At 37.4% G+C, this 24,533-nt stretch overlaps 1 protein-coding gene across 1 annotated transcript in view; it reads left to right on the top strand.

Annotated features, from left to right (window-relative positions):
• PIK3C2G (phosphatidylinositol-4-phosphate 3-kinase catalytic subunit type 2 gamma) overlaps positions 1-24,533 on the top strand; it is a 193,675-nt gene that overhangs the window by 53,155 nt on the left and 115,987 nt on the right. Inside the window, exons 11-15 of the mRNA XM_088528461.1 lie at positions 2,116-2,238; positions 6,478-6,609; positions 14,077-14,191; positions 15,969-16,099; positions 21,311-21,499. Of these exons, the coding sequence (XP_088384587.1) occupies positions 2,116-2,238; positions 6,478-6,609; positions 14,077-14,191; positions 15,969-16,099; positions 21,311-21,499 (690 nt within the window). The remainder of the gene's footprint in view (positions 1-2,115; positions 2,239-6,477; positions 6,610-14,076; positions 14,192-15,968; positions 16,100-21,310; positions 21,500-24,533) is intronic.

The following is a 24,533-nucleotide window of genomic DNA, read 5'->3' as shown; positions in this document are numbered from 1 at the left end:
TTAAACTTTGAGAGAACAGGTTTCAGCTTTTATTTTGAGTCAAAGCACTACCATGACTATTTGCCACAGTACACTCCAGTGAAAACACGACCTCCAGGGAAGGCTGTAATATTACTGTATCTGCACGCGCATTGTACATATGGATATTGTGACTCAAGGCCCAACTGGAACACTAAACCTTAAACTCCTTCAGAAAGATGAACAATTAATGGCATGGAGCGGAAGAGGAAACTTAGATATGAGACAAGATGGATTTTTCCCATTTTAATAATAAAAATATGTTTTTTTTTTCTGGTCAAAGAAATGCAATATATCTGAAAAGAAGGAGGTTGGGAAATTATTATCAATGGGGAAAATAGAATCAGAAGGAATCATAGAATCATAGAACGCTTCAGGTTGGAATGGACCTCTAGAGGTCATCTAGTCCAACCCCCCTGCACACGCAGGGTCACCTAGAGCACGTGGCACAGGACTGCATCCAAGCAGATTTGGAAGATCTCTGGAGAAGGAGACTCAACAACCTCTCCGGGCAGCCTGTTCCAGTGCTCTGTCACCCTCACTGTTAAAAATTTTTTCCTTAAGTTCATGCAGAACTTTTGGTGCTTCAGTTTGTGGCCATTACCTCTAGTTCTGTTGGTGGCCACCACTGAAAAGAGGCCAGCACCATCCTCTTCACTGCCTCCCTTGAGGTACTTATATACACTGATTAGATCCCCTCTCAGCCTTCTCTTCTCGAGGCTGAACAGGCCCAGCTCCCTCAGCCTCTCCTCATAGGGCAGATGTTCCAGGCCCCTGATCATCCTTGTGGCCCTGCGCTGGACTCTCTCCAGCAGCTCCACATCCCTCTTGTACTGTGGAGCCCAGAACTGGACACAATACTCCAGGTGCGGCCTCACCAGGGCTGAGTAGAGGGGCAGGATCACCTCCCTCGACCTGCTGGAGACGCTCTTCTTAATGCACCCCAGGATCCCATTGGCCTTCTTGGCCACGAGGGCACACTGCTGCCTCATGGTCAACTTGTGTCCACCATGACACCCAGGTCCTTCTCTGCAGAGCTGCTCTCCAGAAGGTCAGTCCCCAGCCTGTACTGGTGTCTGGGGTTATTCCTCCCCAGGTGCAGGACCTTGCACTTGGCCTTGTTGAATTGCATGAGGTTTTTCACTGCCCAGTTGTCCAGTCTGTCCAGGTCCCTCTGGATGGCAGCGCAGCTCTCTGGGGTATCGGCTACTCCTCCCAGTTTGGTATGATCAGCAAACTTGCTGAGGGAGCACTCTGTGCCTTCATCCAGGTCATTGATGAATAAATTGAACAGGACTGGACCAAGGACTGACCCCTTCGGGACCCTGCTAGCCACAGGCCTCCAACTAGATTCGGCACCGCTGATCACCACTCTCTGAGCTCTGCCATCCAGCCAATTCCTAATCCACCTCACTGTCCACTCATCTATCCCACACTTCCGGAGCTTGCCCAGGAAGATGTTGTGAGGGACGGTGTCAAAAGCCTTGGTGAAGTTGAGATAGACAAGATCTAGGAAAGTTACCAACTAAGACCAGCTAAGTTGTAAGGCCAGTTAGCTGATTTTACAATATTCCTTTATTTTAGACTATTATCGAATAAGCTTTCAGTAAGAATAATATGAAACTATCAGATAGCCTGAGACCTAAATTACACTGTGAAGCTAGCCAGATAAGTGTCTGAAGAATGCCAACATTCCAGTGCTTACCCTCACATAATTGCTTTCATTCTCTTAAGGATTCCCTGTTTTTCATAGATTAGTAAATATTAGTGCAGTTAAATTTACTTGACTGAAGCTGTATGATGAACAAGTTGTAACACTTCATAACTTAAGTCAATGCTTCCCATGATTGCAATAATGAAAAAATAGCCAAACAGACAAAAACATGGAGCAGAATCTTAGAGTCTTAAGTACCTTGCTTGAACTGAATACAAAGAAGAAGAAGATTTTTTTAAAACACTCATATGAGAGCCATTATTTTAATTCTTTCTATAAAGAAGGGTGGATCTTCACACATTTCTGAATGACTAGCCCCAAATTTACTCCATTGAACATGTTACATTACAATTAATCTTTTTTTTTTCTTTTTTTCTTTGTAGCTACAAGACTTTTTCCTTTTCCTGTGCACTAACTTATGCTGGGAAGACAATATGCCAAGTGAAGGTCTGTAAAAATATACCAGCTAGAAGATCCTTCTTTTTCCTTGTGGACTGGAATGAGATGTAAGTTTTGGGTTGTGTTTGATATGTGCTTGTCTTGTCTGACAAATTTTGCAAAATGAATTATTTGTTTTTTAAAAGCATAGGGCAGAAAGGGTACTTCGTGGTTCTGCTAATTGTTGTATGTGTCATGAAGTAATGGTGTTCTAAATGTCCCAAAGTAACACAAAACTAAGTACCTCTAGGAAGACCCACATCTTTTTTTATGGATCTTCTTTCTGTGAAAAATAAACCCTGAAGAATTCAGAGAAACTGAGGAAGATTAGAGGGGAAAGGAGTAGGATATCAAAAGGAAGCAAAGTAGAACTGAACTAAGAAGCTGGCTTCAGAAGAGTGTTCATTTATCAGTGCTGGCGCTGATCGGATCCAGAAACTGAAACGAAGTGCAACCAAAGGCCATGTTTCAATTCTGTTATTAGTACTTCTGCACTTCGGAACTATGTCTAATAGGTCTACCCGTCTTGAGAACATATTTGTAAGATGTTTTTAAAGGTTTCCCATTTAGAAGGAACAAAGGTGTGAATTTTTATGTAAGAAGGGTCTGCACCCAGGTTTTAAGATGAGGACTTGAATTTAAGAGACTGCAGTTTTAGAATAAAGGCTACCAACTATCTGTCACCTGCCTGCCTGCTTTGAGGAAAATAACTCAATTGAAAAGCAAAACACACATATATAGCATTCAGTTAAGGAAACACCATGACAAAGTCATCCCTGCAATACCTGGGAGAAAAGAGGTAGCCAATTTTTCACATTCTGGTGGTCATACTGCTGCCTCCTAGCTCCCTGAACATGGCACTTTTACACTTACAGTCTTTCAGTTTTTGGTACATTACGATTACGATTTGATCTGAATCTGAAAGAAGCTTGATTATGTTATAATTGGGCAAAGACTATAATTCATCTAAAAGAGGTTTTGTCACGTTGTCATTCAGTACAAAGTGTGCAGCTTATAACTTTTGTTTGCCTGTATGGCATACAAGAATTTGGAGCTGGTGAAATGAAATAAAGCTGTTTTTTATCAAACCCATAACACACAAATTTTGTGTCACCTTTTTAAATAGCTTTCCTGAACAGATGTAGGAAGCTTAGTATGTGTGACCTAAGGTTAAGAAACAAAATGGGTGCAATTTTATTAAGGTTCTAAATTGTAAACTAAAATTGTAGCTAAGCTGTGTTCACTCTTGCTTATATTTTAGCTATAAAGTTATCTTTCTCAAACTGAAAATATTATGTTCACATTAAAAGCTTGCAGAGCATATAAGATGTCTGCAAGACTTCTTATCTTGAGTCATGCATTTTCATTTGATTGAAAATGCATGTGACAAAAGGCAACCAGAAATAGCTTGTTGCATTCGAAAGTCACCTAACTTAAGCTAGTTAAGTCACCATCCAGTTAGGGGTGAATCAGATCAAAAAATAAACCTAGTTAATTTGAAATATGTCCTGATCTTAGTTCAGGACTGATTGGAGCGGGATAGAAAAATTGAAAGCAGTGTTTTGAATCTGGCAGAGAGTTCTTACAATAGGTAAAACTTATTTTATTTGTTGATTTTCATCTATTTAGTTTGTGTTTTAAATTGTTTTAGCAAGTTACTGTCCTAACTTTAACTTGATGGAGTTCCGGGTTTGAATTTACACTTCTAGAAAGTCTTTTAATATCTTTAATCCTCAGAATATTTACAGAAAAGATGGGTACCTATCAAGGCTGTCTTATTTAGTGTTTTTGTGGCTTATCCTTTTTTAAGAGTATGCTGAAGAGCTTGTATGTTAGCTTTGAGAAGTATGGTAATGACCTTGGTGCAGAGTTTGAACAGGCTGGTACTATCTAGCACATAATCTGCAAAGGCCAAAAATTGCCACATTTTCCAGTCCCCTTCATTTTTCAGTGACTGAGACTTCTTAATTCCTTTCTTCCTTTTTTATTAACTGGCTGCTTTTAATATCTTTGTTCTTCCATCTCCTCTCTTTTTCCATTCTCCATAATTTAAGTTAAATCTACAGACATGAAATATGGAATTAGCATTAAGCCTGCCATCCATCACCTCAGATACTTTCCTGACTTTGGCCTCACTCTTCACCAGGTTTTGTTTGGATTGTCTGTTTAGTTTATATTCTCTCAGGGCCAAGTCTAGATTCCCCAGAGCTCTTCAGTTTGGAGTGTTGTTAAGCTATTAGGCCCTTACCCTTGGAAACTAGCTGTATAACTTTATCTAACATCTGTAAACAGCACCTTCTCAGTGAATAGCTTCTCTATTTTTCTCTACTCCCGTTGAAATTGTTCACCCATAAGATGTCTTATTTTTGGCCACCATTCCACTTCCTGTTTCTTCCTCTTAGTCATCCATTTGCCTTAACCTTAGGCAATCTTAGACAGGTAAACATATATTAATCAAAGTTCTTAAATACAATGCAGATCTTCTTCATTAAGTACCATGTGTCATTAAAAGGGATTTTTGACTCATGGTTTAAGTCTCAGGTTGTCTGACGCTGGTTAAAGTTTCCATGTTCGTTTCTTACATGTGTGTGTCAGGCTGTATATTGTATCCTAGAGAAGTTCTGGCAGCTTTCTGCAGTGAGAAGGATATTGTGCATTTTATTTCATTGCTCCAAGTTCACAAGGAATGTTAAGAAATTCTGTGCCAAAGATGTAGGTATTATTTTTATTTTTGTGTCTTCACTGCCAATATTAATGATGTTTTAAAATTAAGTGTAGCTCTTGCAGAGTGACTTTATGTGATGTGGGCAGAGCTGTTGGCCTGTAAATAAAAAGACAATCTATGTCATGTGTAAGTTTAGCTGCCAAATAATAGTTTTTAACTGCTTATGAGTAAGAGAGAGGGCATAGGACAGGGAAAGCAGAATCTAAAGCTATAAATAGACAGTTGGGAATTGTTGGGAAGACAGTTAAGAATTGTTTCTTAATCCTATTGATGCTAATGAGGGTGGGAAATTGCTGTTTTGCTTTATTACACAAAGTGAGAGATATGCAAATTTGAATAATTTCCAAAATGTTTAGAATTGATCATCTGAATCTTGACATTAATGCAAATCTGGAGTAGCTGAGAATTTCAACTGCAACCATAGACTTTCTTTCAGTAACTCCTAAGTATATTCAAGGAAGCTTTCCTGAAGCCAATGGAATTTTGACAGATTTGTAGTGACAGAACTGGGAGTAAAATCTTATGCAAATTTTACATTATACTGCTGCTTTTGTCTCATTTCTGCTACTCATAATCTTGATGTTTTTCAGACTACTCTGCTTTCTAAATACTTATTTCTGCATATGCTTACTATGTAACTAAGACCATCAATTTTTAAAAATACTGAAAGTTGCATTGTTTTGCCCATCTAGATAGAGTATCTGAAAATTTAATACACTTTGTATTATTTAAATTTATGTTCTAAGATTAGATTCAAATTTGTGCTTTCTTTGTTGTTTTCTTAATACTTACCTTGCCAATGAAGAATAATTCTTTTAGCCCTCAGCTCTTAATATTAATTTTGTTTAAACAGAAAATATAATTAGTGTCACTTTCCAGTTGAGAAATTTAAGCTTGCACTGAATATACATGGAAAGAAATAGAAATGTACCTTTACCTTTAGGAAGAAGCGAAACATCTCTAGGGTAGTCACACACCTAATTTTTCCAAACAGCATGAAAGCATCTTAATTATTAAAGTGGTTGTAATTTAAGATTTTAAAACCAAGTCATATGATGTATATAAACAAATTAATTATCAGACAAGCTGCTAATGATCAGTACATGGCTGAAATGAATACTGATATATCTGCGTTTTCTTGAATCCGTGCATTTCTATGAATCACTTGTTGCTTTTAAGACAAAATCTGCCTCCACTCTTAATTTCATTAGAAGTAGCCTTGTCTCTGAAGACAGTAATCTGACCGATAACTGTTAGTTTACCATTCAATCCTTAGTGGGCTCTTCTGAAATAGTCTGTCATTGATAAAGCCATTCTGTGGCAAAAGCTGTTCCTGCTTTTCTTAGCTCAGTGATTACCCATTTCAGTGATTATATATGATTCAGTGATTTTTATATGCCTCTTCTCGTGTACTCTGACCCCACATTAACTGTTGACAATGCTTGCCAGTGTGTTGAAAGGATCTGTCAGTTAGATTTTCCTTCAGAGAATTGCACCCTTGCTATATATGGCATGGTATCTGTGTTATGTAACTAAAGCGCTTTCTTTTTTTTTTTTTTTTCCTTTTCGGATTTTCATTTAGAATCAACTTTCCTCTACGACTAAAGGCTCTTCCAAGAGAGACTATGCTAACAATTAAACTACTTGGAGCAAACAGTACCTCTAAAAATACAGACGTGCTTGCTTGGACATGCTGCCCATTGTATCCCAAACAGTGAGTTCCATTTTGCATGGTAACTTAAAAAAAAAGAATATTCTTGAATAAAATTGCACTAAACGTGGCAGGAATATAAAAGCAGAGAAAGAGTGTTTTGAGAACCTGCTGTAATAAGATTGAGACAGTAACTTACAGTAAAGTGTACCTAATGTGCCTGTAAGAGCCCCTTGCATGAGCTTTTCATTTTGCAAAGAGTTCTTCCAAATGTATTGGTTTAGGACTTGGCTTCCATAACTGTTTAACTTAGAGTGAAGCTCCTCGGATGTGTTGAAAGGCCTTCCTGTACCCTTTCCTGTAGCTCTCCAGTATCCTTCTTGACTTTGCTGCTTGTTCACATTTGTTTTCTGAACTGGGTTTCCTTTTTCATGTCCATTCATTTTGTCAAAAGTGGGATGCTAGTGATGACCAGTGAGCACCTTTCCCTCTACAAAGCGCCTGAAGCTCTGTCTTCTTTTTTAACTTCTTTTCTGCACAGCATTCAGTGTAACAAGGATTTAAAGATGCTTGTAGATTTGAGTATCTCTGCAGTGATACATAAACAAAGATTTGATAAACTTTCCACAGTACCCTAAATATATTTTATAAGTATTAAGACATCTTAAGTTTTCATCAAGCAATTAAAATAATACTTAATTTTTATGTAGACCCCCATCCCCTGGCTCCTATATGTCTCAGAATAAGATTCACAACAGCTGCCTTGCAGACTGCCCAGAGAGCAATAGAATTATGTTCAAGCCTCACAAATTTCCGTGTAAGCATCCGGTTCCCATTTGTAACACTTTTTGTCATCTTAAGATCTCTTCATCTGCTTCTGCAATGCTGGCATCCTCTGTCAAAAAGGAAGAAAAAGAGAATGAGAGAGAAAGAAAAGCCTTAATTGTATTTATGCATTTACTGTATATAAAAGACACTAGGTTCCATTGAGTTTTTAGGCTGAGGCTTAAAACACTAGCTTATAGGTTAGGCTGAACTTTCTGTCTTTCCAGAAGAGAATTCAAGATTCATTTGTTCAAGGAGGAGAGCATGCTTCTGTGACTGAGCTATTAGAGCGCTTAGCAGAAAGGAAGGAGGAATAATGGCAGGAAAAATACATACATACATGCATACATACATACATACCATGCATACGTGAATCTCTGGAGTCTCTGCTCCAAGGAATGCTTAGGCATTTTATTCCATGTCTTTTTCTTACTCTTTGCTAAGCTAGTCTGTAGAAGAGCGCAACACTCCCTCTTCCCTTAAGCGTGATTAAAAAAAAAAAAAAAAGCATTATGCTTATTTTTCAGTATTTCTATTTTTCTAATACTTAGGGAGAAATAGGGAAAATATCTTGGCTGAGAATCTAATTCGAATTGAAGTGTTAGAAATGAGTTGAGCTCCAGGGAGGTGATGTATGTTGGGTCCATGGAGCATGTACCCAGGCATGGCAGCTTAGCTTGAGAACACTTGGGCACCTTTGGAGATAAATGGGCTGTTTGAGCATCCTTTGCTTGAGGATCTGTGTTATGCTAGAGTTTTCTTCTCAATATTCAAGTCCCAAAGGAAAGATTTTTGGAAAATCTGAGACTGCTCAGCTTTCTATGATATATTTTTCATATATACCTTGAGAATAAGCATACTGATTTTTGTTAGGTAGGTCCTCAAGTCTAGGCAATTTTGAAAGTTTTACTGAAAAACAGCTCCATTCTTTCATGGCATACACAGTCAGCACAATGAAGGGAATGCAAGGTTATTTTCTTTTCATCTGCTGTGTAATTGTAGAGATCATGGTTGAAATGACCTTCGGAACAGAAATAAAGGTTGAACTGTATGAGGGGAAATGATTTAGGAATAATATGTGCAGCATCCCCTACTGCTAGCTGTGTCATTAACAGGTATAGGAATTGCTAACACAGAGAAGGTTAAACGCCTTTTCCTCTTTTAGCCAGCCACAGCTCCCCAGATTATTCATTCACTGTGATTTGAATTGATAGACTGTTTAAAAAAATAAGAGTACCCCTGAAATGCCTTCTGAAATGTGAAACTTAGGTATCTGAACCACATCTGCTATTTAATTTCCTTTGAAACTCATGATTTTTTTTTTTTTTTTTTAACTGGAGTAAGGTAGCTCTCAAAATTAATTATTTAGGAAGTGGCAGGATTAAAACTATCAGGTGGTTCTGAACGGATAATACTATTAGTTAGCTGAAACACTTGAGAAGCAACTGTAGGACTTTGAGACGTTATTTCTTATTTCACACACACACTTTTTTTTTTCTTAATTAACTTGCTAATTTTGAGTAAAAGATTAATAAAGTGAGCAAAGAACCAAACCTTACTCCTGGCATGAGTCTGAACTTCAAGACTTAGTTCAGTGGAGTATTTCTGAATGTGAAATTCAGTGTACCATACTGTAAACTCTGTACTGTACCTATATACCAAGAAAAGATTTGCACCTATACTGTCATGTTACCCTTGGAGAGCATTGTGTACTGTTGCAAAGAATATGCTGTTTAGTCTCTGCATGAACAAACCCTGCAAATGTATCTAAAGAGATTTAAGAAAAAAATGTCAGGGAAATCTCTGTTAAACATTCCTGAAATGAAAAATGTCACTTTCCAATTTTTACAAAATTAGCTTGAGTCATGAAGAATTCTCAACGGATCTAACTGGTCTAGGATTTAACTTATAGTGCAAAAGAGAGCAATAAGCTCTTTAAAGAAGCCAGTAGCCCTAATGTATTTGCCAGGGCCGTCAAACAACCTTTTCAAATCCTTGTCCTACTTGACCACTGATCCATTCTTCACAGGCTCAGGAAAGAGGAAGAGAGTGGCCTCTTTTTCCTATTCAAATATACATATATATTTAAAGATTCTTTAAAACTTGAAGAACAATCGAAAAATATAATAAATATCAAACAGGATTTTAAAATACAATTCCTATATTAAAAAATATGTTTTTTTAGGGGGGGAGGGTTTTTTTTGCTCTTCCAGATATTACTTAGGCATCTTGAAGATCTGAAAGTGACCTAGCACAAAAAAAAAAAAAAAAAAAAAAAAAAAATTGATGGTCTGAGAATTTACTGTTCTCTCTAAGTTTACTATCCATTTTCTCTTCAAAATGACTGTTGTCATTAAATGATAGCTCTCTACTTTGCAGCTTAATAACCAAGTTACATATTTATTTTTAGTATAAACTGAAGATTAGGAAAAGCTGAACAAAAACTTATTTTAACATATAATATGTACAAGTCCCTTTCATCTGCATCTAGAAGTGTGGAAAGCTTCTTACCCTTGTGGGCAGGAGCATAGCAAAGTTCTGTGCCCGATCAAAGGGCTATAATATTTCTCTGGGATTTTAACACTCTAGTCCTGCTCTGAACAAACTATTAACTAAGCAGAGTGTATGAGTAGTATATACAAAGAATAGATATATTCAAAGCAAATATATTACTATTCGGGAATCTGTTTATAATCCCAGTCACTTCCCCCATACCACGCCTATATTCAAACCACACAAACCCTAAAAATGATCTCATTAATTCGACCTGTTTCCTCTTTTTATTCTATGAAAGACTTGTCAGTGAATAGATGTTAGTAAATTTGACATTTGTTTGTTTGGAATTATTTCCTGAATTCTAGTAACATCTCACACTATTCTGAGCATTGCCGTGCACTTTGTTGGTTTAGAATGGGTTAAACTGATGGAGGTGCTGGGCACTTTCTGTGCTCTTTATCACATGCACACTTGCTTTATTGCTTTGCATGTTTCTCTTCGTATGGTCCTTTTACAAAATTGTCTTTCTGTAAAAATTCTCCTAAGTTTGCCTATATGAAGTTGTTGACCTTAAAAATATTGCTCATGGATTTGTTAAATATACGGATAGACTTTTGGACAAAAAGCATCAAAGAACTGGGAACCCAACTGAAGGAATTTTTTTCAGACTCTTGGGTAATCTGGTGATTTTCTGTTTGCAGTATTCTGCTACTTCAGATTTATAGTGGTCATTTAAACTGGAAATTATGAAACGAAAGATGTGATCCTTGTATATGTCTGTAGCACATGTAGCATTTAGAAGGAAAATTATACCTTGAAGTGTTCTTGAATGTTCAAGTAGTCTTAGTTATGATAAAGTATTTATTTCATGATATCATTCTAGTGCAGAATTAAGACTGTTTAGCCAAAAAAAGAGTTTTTTTTAAAAAAAAATCTATATTTTAATTTTCTTTAAATTTAACCTCAACTCTAAATTATTGAAGTTCGTAATGTCAGATTTGGGGATAATTGCATTATTATTTGCTCTCATTTCACTGGTTATGTCCAGTCTAAACTGTAATTAATATTACAGTCACTTGGGAGTGAAAACAGGGCTGCCTACTTACCCATCAGGTGAATTTCTGCATCTGTGTTTCTTATCCTTATCAGATAGTTGGCTTTATACAGGATAAATTGTATCCGTAAATCAGTGCCAGTAAGGCCCTTGATGGGGTACTGTCTCAAGAAGGCTTATTAAACCCAAGAGGCTGCTCAAAAAGCGTTTGCAAACCAGAGTGCCAGCTTTCCGTTCCTTCACACCAGGAAAGCTTCTTTGTCTCTTGAGCTGAATAGTTTAGAGACCCAGAGCTAATTAACAAGTCAGAGATCCATCATTTGGGGCAGCTTGGAAGATGTAATGTCTCCCACAGTGCTCATTGCTCTGAGTTCACTGATTCTAATAACACACTTTATTTTGAACTAGTATTTCCAAGTTGGACAGAGAAGGCAACATAATTTCCCTCTTGCTGGGCTTAAAGAGTGAAGTCTCTCACATAACTTCAGGGCACGGGGTTAAAATTATAAATTAGAATAACTCGAGCTGTCCTTAAACCATGCTGTCCTCTTGTGCTCTTATGAGCCAGGAAGTTTACATCAGCTCCTGTCGTAAACAGGAATTGGGAATCTGTACAATTTCAGGGGTTTGCATGTGTGCTGGCTTTGCATGAGCACATAAATAAATAAATGGCAGCAAGCTCACAGCAGGACTTGTGTATTTGCCTTCTCACATACTTTCTGCTGAAGAAAACTTTTCCAGATGCATTATGGAAGCCATCTTCTTTGCCCATGATGGTTTGTAGTTCTTGCACAGACTTCAAAAAATACGCTCACATTATAGAGGGCAAAAGTGAGGGGCAGAATGGGGAGTGACCTGCCTAAAGTCATCAGCAGTCCCAGGTAGCAGAGGTAGGGATCTGTCTTGTCAGTAAAGGTTATGGTTTTCATGCTCTAGATGTTCTATCTTTCTTTTTCTGAACAGGTACTGTACACTCCCCTGTTTCTTTTTCTTTTTTAAAAAAATAATGACATGTTATGTTCCTGTTCTCTTTGCTTCTGTGCCTCAAAAAATTGCCATAATTCACAGTGGTGAACACCTCTTCGTATGTTTTTCAGATGTCTCTTGAGTTTCCAGTCTAGTCTACAGAGTAATTTACTGAAGGAAGCTGTATAAGCTGCTCATTCATAAACATGTATATTAGGATGGTTTATATATTGGTACTAAATATTTATCTAGTTAACATTCATTTTTACTACAAGATATCATCTCCATCCTATCCAAGTGGTTTTATGTCTCTCTTTTTACTCACAATCCCATTTACTGCCCTTACATAGGAACAATTTTCTCAGTCCAGCAAAAATACATCCTTTTGCTGCTTCTCTGGTTTTAGGACACTGAGAAGCCGATCTACCTAGTCTTCCTTATCCTTGTAGTAAGTCTTTAAATTTTTTTAAAGCCCAATCTGATGGTGATTGGCAAAAATGAGAGCACAAAAGGATAACTCTTGTCTTCATGTTCATTCAGTTCTCAATTATTCCTCCTCCTACAAATGTGACACTTGGTCCATATTATGATGCAAACACAAGAAAATGGTTGAAAAGGTGCAACTCATTTAGTAAAAGTCATCCAGCAAAACATCACAACATATTTCAATCACCTTTGGTTTGTTCTCCGTTCATTTCAGTGACTTAGATGTTAAAAGCTTCATATCACACAACTGGTTTCCCCAGTGTTCTGTTTGTTCACATCTGAGATCCTTTTTCTGCCTCCATCCCTCACATCTGTACCTACAACTGCGAAAGAAACTTTAGAAATTTTCATTTTCTTTAATCCTCCTGAGCTGTGCTCTTTCAATAAAATAAAATGGTCTCACTAATAACATTAATAGCTTCAGAAGTGAAAAGCTAAAGTTAGCCCTAAATTCAATTTTGCACTGATTGTTGACTAAAAATGACCTTGCAGGAGTTTCTTATTTCTTCTTCGGATAACTTCACAACAATTTATTTCTATTGCCATTTAAAAGGTACTTTTTTTTTCCTGGAAGTGCTGCAAACATTGGGATCAGACAAACCTCTGGGTTCTTTTGTATGTCTCTAGAATCATCACCCCTGGTGATAGCTGTTCACTCAAAATTCATTTACCTAGACAATTGTTTATGTTACAGTGGACAAAGGAGAATTTAGCTTGTTGGTTCACAGCTCAATCAGTGCTTGGAATAATAGTAATAAAAATTATCAGTCAGTAAAAGAAAACAGGTCCAGCATAATCAGATTTCTGACCTTTTCCTCAGTAACTATTAAATGGAAAGCTAAAGGGCAAGTCCAGTGTACTAAGTCTTTATTCAAGTACTGTATTTTAATTCAAGTGGATTAATTGTGATTAGGCTTTTCATCTGAGCTTTCTGATTTTATTGCGGTTCTCTAGATGATATTATGTTGACCTAGTATAGCAGGCTGCTTTTCATTTCTGCAGGCTGCATGCGTGCATGTTTCTGGTAAGACTTATGCGTGTAGTGCTTGGACAGCTACTTGAGACCATAAACTTCCATCTCTCCAGAGACCATGTGCAACATGTAGTACAAAACTATCCCATTCGAACTCCTTCTAGCTCTGCAGAGACTCAGGAAGGTTACTCCTGCCTCCCTACCACCTACCCATCCTGACAGATAAGACCAGCAAGGGTCCTTTATGGTTTTAAGTTATCAAGAGAGTTTCTTCTTTCTATGAAAAAAATGTAGGCTATCCTTCCTTCTCTCCATTTCCACCTAATATAATAGGTTGTTGTCTCACAGTCTAAGACATTTTGAGTTTATTCCCAGCATGAAATACTGAGATAGAAATATGGTATAATCCCAATTTTTACACCTGCTTTAGCAAACAAGAAGTTAGTGGTAAAGCTCAGTGCTGCTCTGGAATTTATAGGCTCCTTGATTCCAGGGTTGTAGTCCCTGGAGAAGAACAGATGCTGCCACAGCAACAGAGGCCATTAGTGTGTGACCACAGCTGATCTAGGCCAGGTGTGTACTGGCCATGTAAAGATAAAAGGTTTGATCTCCTGCCACTTACCTCTTAAGCCATCCAGTTCCATGTTTTTTGATAAAATATCCGTAATCCTTGTCACCATTTCTCCACTACTGATGCAGTATTTTTGTCTGTGTTTGTTGGCATTTGCAGGCAGTTCATTCATGGCACTGTGCTGCTTAGCATGGCGTTGTACAGCACATTTCCAACAACGATGATTGCCCCAGGCATCTGCAGTTCTGATATTGCAGCCCCAGTAACATTGCAGGTAAGAATTATTACATGAAAAACCAAAGTGAAATATTGTTTTCTAACAAAGTCTAGGAAAAATGGTTGTTCCCACAGCTCATCAAGACCATAAATTAAAAATCTTTTTTTCATTACACTTTTTTTTTTGTAATTCCATTTTTACTTCTATGTCACAGAGTTTTGCAAAGGAATGGAATAGTGTAATTCTACACAATGGCAAATATATATGATACTTCTTAAATCAAATACCACTTGTGAGGGTTAGAGAGGGGTAATTTTTGTTGTTATCTTTGTTCCAGAAATAGTTCGGCACAAATTACTGGCTTGGTACCTGACTTACAGCTGCCTTTTCAAATCTGAACTTCTGTTCCAAATATTATTGAACTATGTGGTGTTATAAATGTAGGATACAGTACCATTCAGCTTGCAGTTAAACTGAGTAGCATAAATGTTCTGTAAGAAAAGTAGCTACACCCTAAGCATCAGGATTTAGCAGTATAGCTCTCCCTCCATTATTGCATGCTGAGCACCTACTAACTCTGGGTAGAACAGGCCTCTGAGTATTGAAAACACATGAAGTCTTCTTGGTCGTTCTGTTACTTTTCCAGGTTGGATTAGTAACCAGATACATAAAGCCAATTGTACTTTGTATTAAAAATTGAATTGTTACTGGCAAATAATGCACAAAAGCTGATAGTATAGATGAATGAGTCTAGCCTAAAGATGGGCTATTTTTCATAGACAAGCAAATGGAGATTTTCTAGTCTGAGGAGCTCAGTCATAGATGACTCCTTGAAATAGCTCTCTTATTAAAAATGTAAGAAAACTGAGAAAGTAGATGGCTACTAATTTATTATCTCTCTCTGCTGAAAGAAACTGGACAGGAGGGTTTCTCCTTTTTTCCCGACTCTTTCTCAATTATTCCCTTATACTTAACTGACTATTGGGCTATGTGAATGTGCTGGAAATACTGCCATAAAAAATAGTTTTTCTGAGTTACTGACATGACACTTGCATTTTACAATGGATTATTTTGTTAACCAGCAGAGGAGAGATGTATATCAGGCACATAGATAAGAGACCCTTTTATCCTACTTACCTGCCCTTATTACAGTGTGATCTAACAGGCCAAAGTTAGATATGCAAGTTGAGCTGGATTTTAAAGAATAATCTGAATTTTCACTAAATTATTTATTCAGATCCCAAAAAACCTCAAACTTTATTACTTTTCTTTTTTTTTCTCTCTTCTTTAGAAAATATTACTCTTAAACGTTTGCATTTCTGAGGCTTATCTGGAAATGCAAAGAATGAAAATCAGTAGATGTTGTATGATATATGTGAAATTGAATATCCAGAATTGAAATTAGAAACCTGATTCTCTTCTTTGACACTGACAAACTGCACATACATACAAAATATTTTTGCATTCTTTGGGAAACAAAAATCTGGTGGATGCTTTCCATTTCAGATCCATCTCATTAAGAGCTAGCAAGGGAGAGGAGAAAGGAAAAAAAAACAACTTAAGCCTTGAATTCTACGCAGTTCTATTAAAACTGAAATACAATGGATGAAATTTTCCTAGTAAAGTCAGTGACTTTGGTGGGTGAGGTTTATATTCTTTATATTATTATATTTATATTATTATTTGGTGGGTCAGGCATATATATTTATGGAAACATACTGTAAACATTTTCAGAGATTTACCCATTTCTGGGTGATTTATCTCTCTCTCACTCTCTCTCTCACACACACACACACAAACACATTCTCTCTTTTTTTTTTTTTCTGTTTTTAAGATTGACTTTCCAGAAACCAACTTGGAGTTCATTAAACCTGAACCTGAAGAGAAAAGAGACAATCTTGAAGAGCCAACTAAGGAGTGCCTGAAGCATATTGCAAGACTTTCACAGACACATTGTCTCTTGCTGTAAGTTGTACCCAGATAGCCCTGCTGACTTGTGGCTGCTGTATTTAGCTATCGATTGCACTGAAATGTATCCCATTCTTTAAAAATGAAATTTTCCTCTGAAGGAGCCTACCACGGTTCATTTGAGAAAGTAACATCTGTAAATAAGAGAAGAGATCACAGTGAAGCCTAAATAAGCCCTTTGAGGTAGCTTTGTTTTGCTGATTTAGAAAAGGGCTATGGGTTTTTTTTTTTTTTTATTCTTTCGTCTTTTCAACATCCTTGAAATGAGAAACCAATTTCTAATTTAAAACAAAATTTTCAGGTGAATCAGTTTTCAGCAATAAATCCACATCAATATTAGCAAGAGAGCTTTTAGGTTCTGTGAAAATCAGCATCCCTTGGTAATAATAAGCTCAAACTGTGAAGACACAGTTGCTAAATAACATATAATCATTTGAAGGACAATCTTTTTCAAGTTCTTTTATAAAAAAGGAAAGGAGTATGCAAAATTTTGCTTTCATAGATGCATGTTAAGGACAAAGTGAAATGAAAACTCACTGTGAATACTAGGGCAGATGAGTAATTCCAGATATGGATAGGTTACATTATCGAGTAGCATTAAGTACTATATAAAATGAGGATTTTAGGTGTAATCAGAGTAGAATTAGGAACATATGTGCTTACAGAGAGTTTATACCAGTCACAGTTAACTGTATTAATTAATCCATGATCAAAGACCAAAAGATGCATATATAGTTGTAGTTGTAGTATAGTTGTCCAACAATAAAATAACTTAAAGCTATTTCAGCCCTTCCAATGTGATATGAGGCAGCTCTAAAGAACATTTTTCTTCTGTGATGGTTTCTCTTTTTTTCAGAAAAGAAGATGATTCTTTTATATATGTAGAAAAAAAAAGAATATTTAACATCCATTTTTTTGGAAATGCAGAATGAAATTTAGAGTTATTTGTTATTAACCATAGTATTTTAGATTTGATTTGATTTTTAAGAATGAATTGGAGATCAGTAGTCTATTGCAAATGGCCGTTGTGCTAGAGCACTGGCAATTTGCCAACACGACTCCCACCTGCAGGAAGGGCAGCAGTTGTGATTTTGGGGAACTTCAGGCCGATGAGTCATACCTCCATCCAAAATAAGTGATGAGTCCCGCAATGAACAGTGTCACACTGAAATGCCTTTTTTTTTTCCCCCTGACTTTCTCCTCTACCAGGGAGCCACAGTCATCTGTGGCTTTCTTCATTCAAATCCTTTCTCAGGATTTGCTGTTATAGAATGTTTCATTGTACCATGCAGCATGCTTTACTATTCTGTAAATTATTGATAAGTTCATTCAAGGTGGTGGTACTTGCAGGAGTCATAAATACATTTCTTTAGGAACTAGGAAGTTTGTAGATCAGAGACGACTGTGTTTGCAAGTAAGGCTTCCATAGCCTTACTTGGCTATAATGATTATTGGAGACTTCTTTTTCATACCTTGTTGTTTTTCAGTTTTCACATCTCTAGAGCAAGCTGGTCAACCAGATAAGTCATCAAAGTGAAGGATGGCATATTTGAGATTGAAATTAAGGAAGTCCATTTTTATTAAGCCTGTGATTTTTGTCTGTGCTTTTCTCTGCGATTTTTTGATATTTTTTCTGACATTTTTGTTCTGTTTGTATCAGAAGCAAAGTAGACTTACTTTTTTTTTAGCTCCTTAAGACATAACAGAAGTTTATTAAAAAAGAATATAACAATATCTTTATATCCAAGCGCATTATTTTCGTAAAATTTCTAGATGTCTTCCTGTCTTGTTTTTGTGTATAAAAGGAAAGAGAGGCAATCGTTCAGTGACAATATGTCCATATTCAGGCCTGCAAACCTCAGGTATGATTTGGAAATAATGAATGTCTGTGGCTGAAGATGCAAGAGTGCTGTCTGAAACAGTAGTGATCCTTCTGAAAGCAAAGTGAATATGTAGATGGACAGAAAATGTTATTGATCCTATTGCAGAAAAAAAAAGAACAAATAATGGTTAAAACTAGCTAACTGTGTGGCTGTCCTTGTTAGAGGCTGCTATGTCCAGCTTCCTGATGGATGCAAGGCTGCTCTGGCACATCAAGACAGCAGGTCAACACAGAAAGAAAACCATCCCTTACCAGCCCGCGCGTAAGCACACTCTGCTCTCAGGGACGTAAACAGCGCAGACACACCAGTTTTGGCCCCTTCTGTCTGGCTGGTCTGGATGAAAGTCCACTAGAATAATATATGTATACATAATATGAATATGTGTACATGCGTATCCTTATCAATTATCAAAATGCTGATCCGTCCCGCAGTTGATCTTAAGCAGTCTGTGCAGTTGCTGATCTCTGCTCTTCCCAGTTGCTGGCACCCAGATGTACAAGCCCCAAGGTGCACAGACACACTCAGTTGGCAGGCACTTGGAGCATTTCTCATTACAGAGACATGGGTCTCTCTGGTAGCTGGAACAAACTGATGGTGTCTCCTGTCCCCATCTGCCTGTGAAACCCCCTGTCTCTCTGGTAGCTGGCCTAGGCTGGTGGTCCCTGTGGCCCTGGATGGTGTTCAGTGATGGACACTGGAGTGATCAGTGGGGCTGGAGGGAAGCACACTTCACTGTATGGCTGTTGCACTCCTGCAGCCCCGTGCCCTGCGCTGCTGCAGGGCCTTTGGCACCCTAACCAGATAGGGTGAGAAAGGGAGACCAAAAGGGATCATTAGCCACAGCCAGCAGCTTTGGCTGGCTTCTGAAAAGGGTTGAGATGTAACCTTTATTGGTAATATAAAAGATATATTGAGAGATGTAAGCCTTTGATTCTTGTTAGGATTACTGCATTTGAAATACAAAACCACGGAAAACTGATATAGCGGCTGCTCTTTGAACAAGGTGCTACCTGGCTGTGCACGGTGGCTTCCATTGGAAGGATCAAAAGCTGATTTGAAGGCAGAAAAATGGTAGTCTGGGTTTTGCCACTTTCCTGCCTTCATTCATGATTTTCTTTCTATCTTACCTTTTTCCTCTCTTCCGGCTTCCCTTTTTCCTTTTTGCCACTTACCTTGTAAGAACCTAGCTTATCTACCAGTCATCAGTAGAATGTATTGGCTATGAATTCTGAATAGGTATTTTAATGTAATTATTTAATGGGAGGAAACTTAGAAATGGCTTGAGAAAAAAAAAACATTTTTATCAATAAAAATGGGTTTAAAGAAGAAGAAATGCCCTTATTAACATAAAAATATTCTTATGCTATATATATGCAAATTACTTTTGCCACCTATGTTAAATGTCTAGTCATATGTGTATGTAAACTTCTGTTACAGCTAAGAAACTAAAATGAAAATCTCAAATCCTTAATCTCATCTCAAGTCTTTAAAATGAGTTAATCAAGGTTCCTGTAGAACAAGACTGGAAAGAGAAAATAGCATTGCCTCTAGAGGGAAGTAGGTAGGAGAAACCTGTGATTTAGAAAACCTGATACAAGGATTGATTTCTTATCATCTTTTATAAACTCAGTGAAGGCTTTAGCTGCTTTAATCTAAAAAACAGATTGTCTAGTGTGGAAGATGCTGTTTAGAAGCTTAAAAATCTCTATTTAAAATCAACATATAAAAGGGGTCATTTAACTGAACTGTCCTGTTGAATATCACCTGAATGCAATGGAAGACAGGCCAGATAGGCAGTAGGCCTGCAGGTCTACCTTTATCTCTTTCTTTCTGTTTCTTTCTGTTTGTGAATTCTGCTTCACAAACAGAAGTTGCTGTTGTCCTGAAAGACATACTGTGAAGTCTGACACTACAAGTAGGATACTTTTATTTAAATGATTTCTAAAAGTCATGATGGAATTTATATCGTGGGTAGGCTCTTCTACTGCATGCATTTATGAGCTTATTCTCCTGGGGGAAAGGAATAAACATTCACTCTTGTGAATTTAAAAAACACTCTCTGTTCCTGTGTACTTGTCAAGAAGGAAAAAGATGATTGTTTGGCTAAGAATGCCCCAAATTGTTACAAATACAAGGAAAAAGACTTTGAAAGGGATGCAAACATTTGGATTTTCAGCCCTGCTTACATTTTGAGATAATGAAACTCTTGCCTGCGAAAAAAAACTTTTCACTGCCTTCTACAACATTTCTCTCAGCTTTTCTGAAATATCTAGGTCAGCTTAATGGCACAATTAGGAAATCAAACTAATCAGATGGATCACAGATCTAGTCCAATAAGACCAAAAAAGCCCATGTTCCTCTTGGCTCCAATAATGATTTGTGCCAACTGGAGATTACTTTGCGCTCTCAAAGGTTGCTTTTGAAGGCTCTGATATCAAATTAAGTCTGTCAGAGCTTTCCTCTCATAGGAAATTCTTTTTCTGTATCCTGATGATACTAAAACCTAGGATTTAATATACACAAGGCAAAGACATCTGAATTGCTGACAAATCGGGTTATATAGGAAGAATCATTCTGAAGCACTTCTCTCTGTGGTAAAATATGGAGTAATGATGAAACGTTTTATCAATATGCCATTCAGCCAGCTAATATCTCTGCAAGAAAGTCAATATTGCATCCTTCTTTTATTTTTAAGTACAGTGAAACATGATGTGCTGTGAGCTTTCCTTCTCTTCAAAAGCATTGGAGTACTAGGGAAAATCACTCCGCGTAAGCCTGCCTGTGTACTTGTGCACATGTGTGTATGTGTCTAAACCCCATTTTAAATGCAAATAGACTAAAAAATAGACACAACTGCACCAAATGACCAAAGCTATGGAAGGAATAAAAGCTGTGGTCAGCAGTGTTCTGTGTTATTACCACAGTTAGTTAGAGATGATGTGGAGCAGAAGGATGTAAAAATAATTTATCCAGGAAAAACTGTCCAGTCTCTGTTTTATTGTCTAGGTTGGAAAACCCCAGTACAAAAAAAAGAAAAAAAAAAAAAACAAGGATAGAGGAGATGAGAGCACTTGGGAAGTCAAATAATATGTGTGTGTCTTTTGACACTTCATTTTTATATGACCCAGGGCTGACAGTTCCAGAGTATAAGTACCACTTTTCTTATAAGAGCTGGTCTGCAGAAAATGATACCCCAAGGAAAACAAGTACTTAGCCAAAAAGCTGCATACTGTATGACTTGGCCTCTCTGTACAATAAAGTTTGTTGCTACACAAAGCTCCAGGTGGTTTTAATTTCAAACTGAATTTCTAATCTTCTCTTCCAGACTCTCAGAGCAAAAGAGAAGAATATTGTGGTTTTATCGTTACTACTGCAATAATCAAAATTGCTCCCTTCCTTTGGTACTGGGCAGTGCACCCAGTTGGGATCGGACAACTGTGTCAGAAATGTATGCTGTGTTGAGGAGATGGAGATTTTCTAACCCCCTGGAGGCACTTGGACTACTGACTTTCAGGTAAGAGAAAATTAACCAAGTCAGAAAATTACAATAAACAGAATGGCCCTGTGCAGATTAATTCAGCAGTTCGATTTGCTCAGCAAAATATCATGCTTTAGTTCATTGACTGTCTGCTTTCAGCTTTGTCTGTGAATCAAAGTGAAGATGCAGTTGAAACTCCTGCAGTGACCTTGAGTTGAATGAACCAGCCTTGCCTTCCTGGCTGAGAAGGTCTTCTATTTTTCAGGATAATGAAAAGAATATTTCATTCCATATAGCAGATTCAGTCAGTTTGTGGTAACAGGTGATCACTTAAATACTGAGTAGTTACATAGCACTTCATATGTTCAAACTACTGTACAGACATGAAGTCGGTAGTAGGAGATAGAGAGGAGTGAACTATGCTTCCAGGTTGAGATTCCATACAAGTAAGTACAGTCCTATCTGCATTCCCTCTTTGTAATGTAGATAAAAGGAGGCTTTAGAGGCTGTTTCCACTGCTTTGAATGAATTCAGTTGTGATTCCTTGTGTTACACCCCGCCTTTATCATATTGGGATTGGCCTGTATGTTGGAAGGTTTTCCTAATGTTTGAGGTAGTCTTACATATGATGTAATACTGGGTTTCAGGGGACAGAATCTGTGTCAGCAACTGCATTTCCTGTAAAAACCTGGGAAGTATTTGTGTTAAGCAATCTACTTGTGAAAACATCAAACATATGGATGATATGATTGAGCAAATGTTGTATTATCAAGCCCTAGCTTGTCTGGGTAGGCACAACCTACATGGCTTTGCAATCTCAATTCCTTCTTATACACAGAACCTTTAGAAAAGAATACTTCACCTGTGTCTTTACTTGATGAATAAGAACTGTATACAATTTTATCTAACCTCCACATTATTAAAAATACTTATTTAATAATATAAACCCAACCCACAGACTGTTATTTCCTTCTAAGGATGACTTTCTGAGTATACCTGTCTCAGCTTTTATCTGATCTGAAATATTAGCAGTTTCACATGTGCATATGTTTCCTTTTTATATTTAGAGGAAATTATGCTAAGAAAGATCTTTAAAATCAGATTTTCTAGCATTTCATATGTATCTTATTTACCATTTTAAAACCTTAGAATCCATTTCTAATATACAAGAGGAGGGTGTAGAAAGGAGTATACAGGCAGCACGTCGTCCACGCCCAAAGCAGCAAATGGTTTTGAAATGGTTCATCAGGCTTTCATGTGTGGTCGTGTATCTAATTTTGTTTCTGTGTATGGGTGGCATCTCTGCAGACAAAGAGCTTGAAGACACGTGGCACAGAACATAAGCCAAGGTGTTTCACAGGGTGTTTAGTACAACTAAGCCTGTCACAAAGCTTCCCAGTGTGTAGTGGATGCAATGTTCAGGGTGCTCAGATTTCTGCCATGGAAAGATAGGAAAATGTCACCGTTTTGTCTCTCCTAATGCCACCATTGGGAGTGACTGGTACTATCAGTGGTGAGTGGTGCCAAAGAATAAGAAGTGCTTCTGAGGAGGACTCTAGCTGGTCGATCCCTTTAATTACGCCTTCTCACAGAAGATAAGATCAACCCACTTTTTTACTTTACGCAGGCATTTTCAACTGTATCACAGTAGAAGTCATCATTAAAAAAAAATCTGGCCTCCACATATTTCCAGCATTTTATAGGTGTGTGAGCAACTGGAAAGCTAAGGGAAGCTTTAGAAGCAAAGGGACTATATTTCCTTAAAATGCCCTGATTTCAAGAACTCTAGGCCACATGATTTAACTGCTGTGAGATGATGTGTATATGAAAATTGAGAGAGTTGAAGGAGCAGAGCACTTTTTGTATAAATGCTGCTATACCTCTGCTGAGGTATCTTCTGTTTGTTCTTTTTTTTCTCAGTTTCAATCATTTTGAAAAGTAAAGTTGCACTGAATAAGTTCCAACTCTTCTTCATCATTACCTTGCCTGGCTTTGGCTTGTAGGTTCACCGAGCTGCTTTTCACTAAGCTTCACTCATCTCGAGCATGTGTTATGCTTGGCTCTCAAAATTCTTTGTCTCACTTCCTGACTCCTTTCATCAATAAAACAGCTCTCTAATTTCTTATGATTACTGACATGTAGCTGATAGATCCATGTTCATATAAAACATGGACAGAGTAGAAAAGAAATTTTCTTTATTAATGCATGTTTATTTGTTGGGACTTGTGCTATCTTCACTGTCAAGTCATAGATAAGCAAAAAGGTTTAGGGCTGATGCTCCTCTATGTGTGGTGCTAATTTAATGCAGTCACGTGGGAGCAGCTGTACTAAACCAGTCAGTACATCCTGTCTCCAGCAGTGACCAGTAACATATACATGGGGAAGACAATGAGGCAAACATAAGGACACTTTGCTGCTCTCCCAGTTTCCAGTAATCTGTGGCTCAGGGCATTCCCAAATGATAAGTTTTGATGTTTAATAGCACCCTTACTTTTCTTCTTCCATTATTTTTTCCAGTCCCTTTTGATTCCCCATAAACATTTAGCATTCTGAACATCCTGTGGCAAGGAGATCCACAGTTCAGCTGTATGTTGTGTCACTTGAATATGATACCTTCATATATAAAGATCAAGAATTTCAAATGTGCCAGGGTTTTGGATGTCTTTGCTGGAGCTCCCTGTGGGCATCTGCTTATTCATAGTGCGCTATAGGGTACTCAAAATCACTAGTTACTTCTGTAAGCTTTGGGCTGGGCAGTCTAATTTACCCTTCTCCTCAACATAAAGAGGAAGCATTTGTTCTAATGATTAAGCTCAAGCTTACATTTGTAATATAAAAAAAATATCATAGGAGGTACTCAGAATCTAACTCACAGTGCTTTAGGTACCCATCATACCATGGGTATGGGCTCCATTATCCCACCTCTTAATTTAAATATTTTTTTTTGTCATCTGATGATACTTTTAAATCAAGGGTTCACAATACACCTAAGTGTAGACATTTGTTGTTCTTTGAGCATGTCTCTCTTTCTGCTTGTGTTCTTCCATTTTGCGGTCACCTGTCAAGGCAA

Source organism: Tinamus guttatus, unplaced genomic scaffold (assembly GCF_059628265.1).
Source record: "Tinamus guttatus ecotype Peru unplaced genomic scaffold, ASM5962826v1 Tinamus_guttatus_pri_ptg000308l, whole genome shotgun sequence".
NCBI classification, from domain to species: Eukaryota; Metazoa; Chordata; class Aves; order Tinamiformes; family Tinamidae; genus Tinamus; species Tinamus guttatus.
The sequence above is the reverse complement of the archived record's forward strand: the minus strand, read 5'-3'. Positions and strand labels throughout refer to the sequence as shown.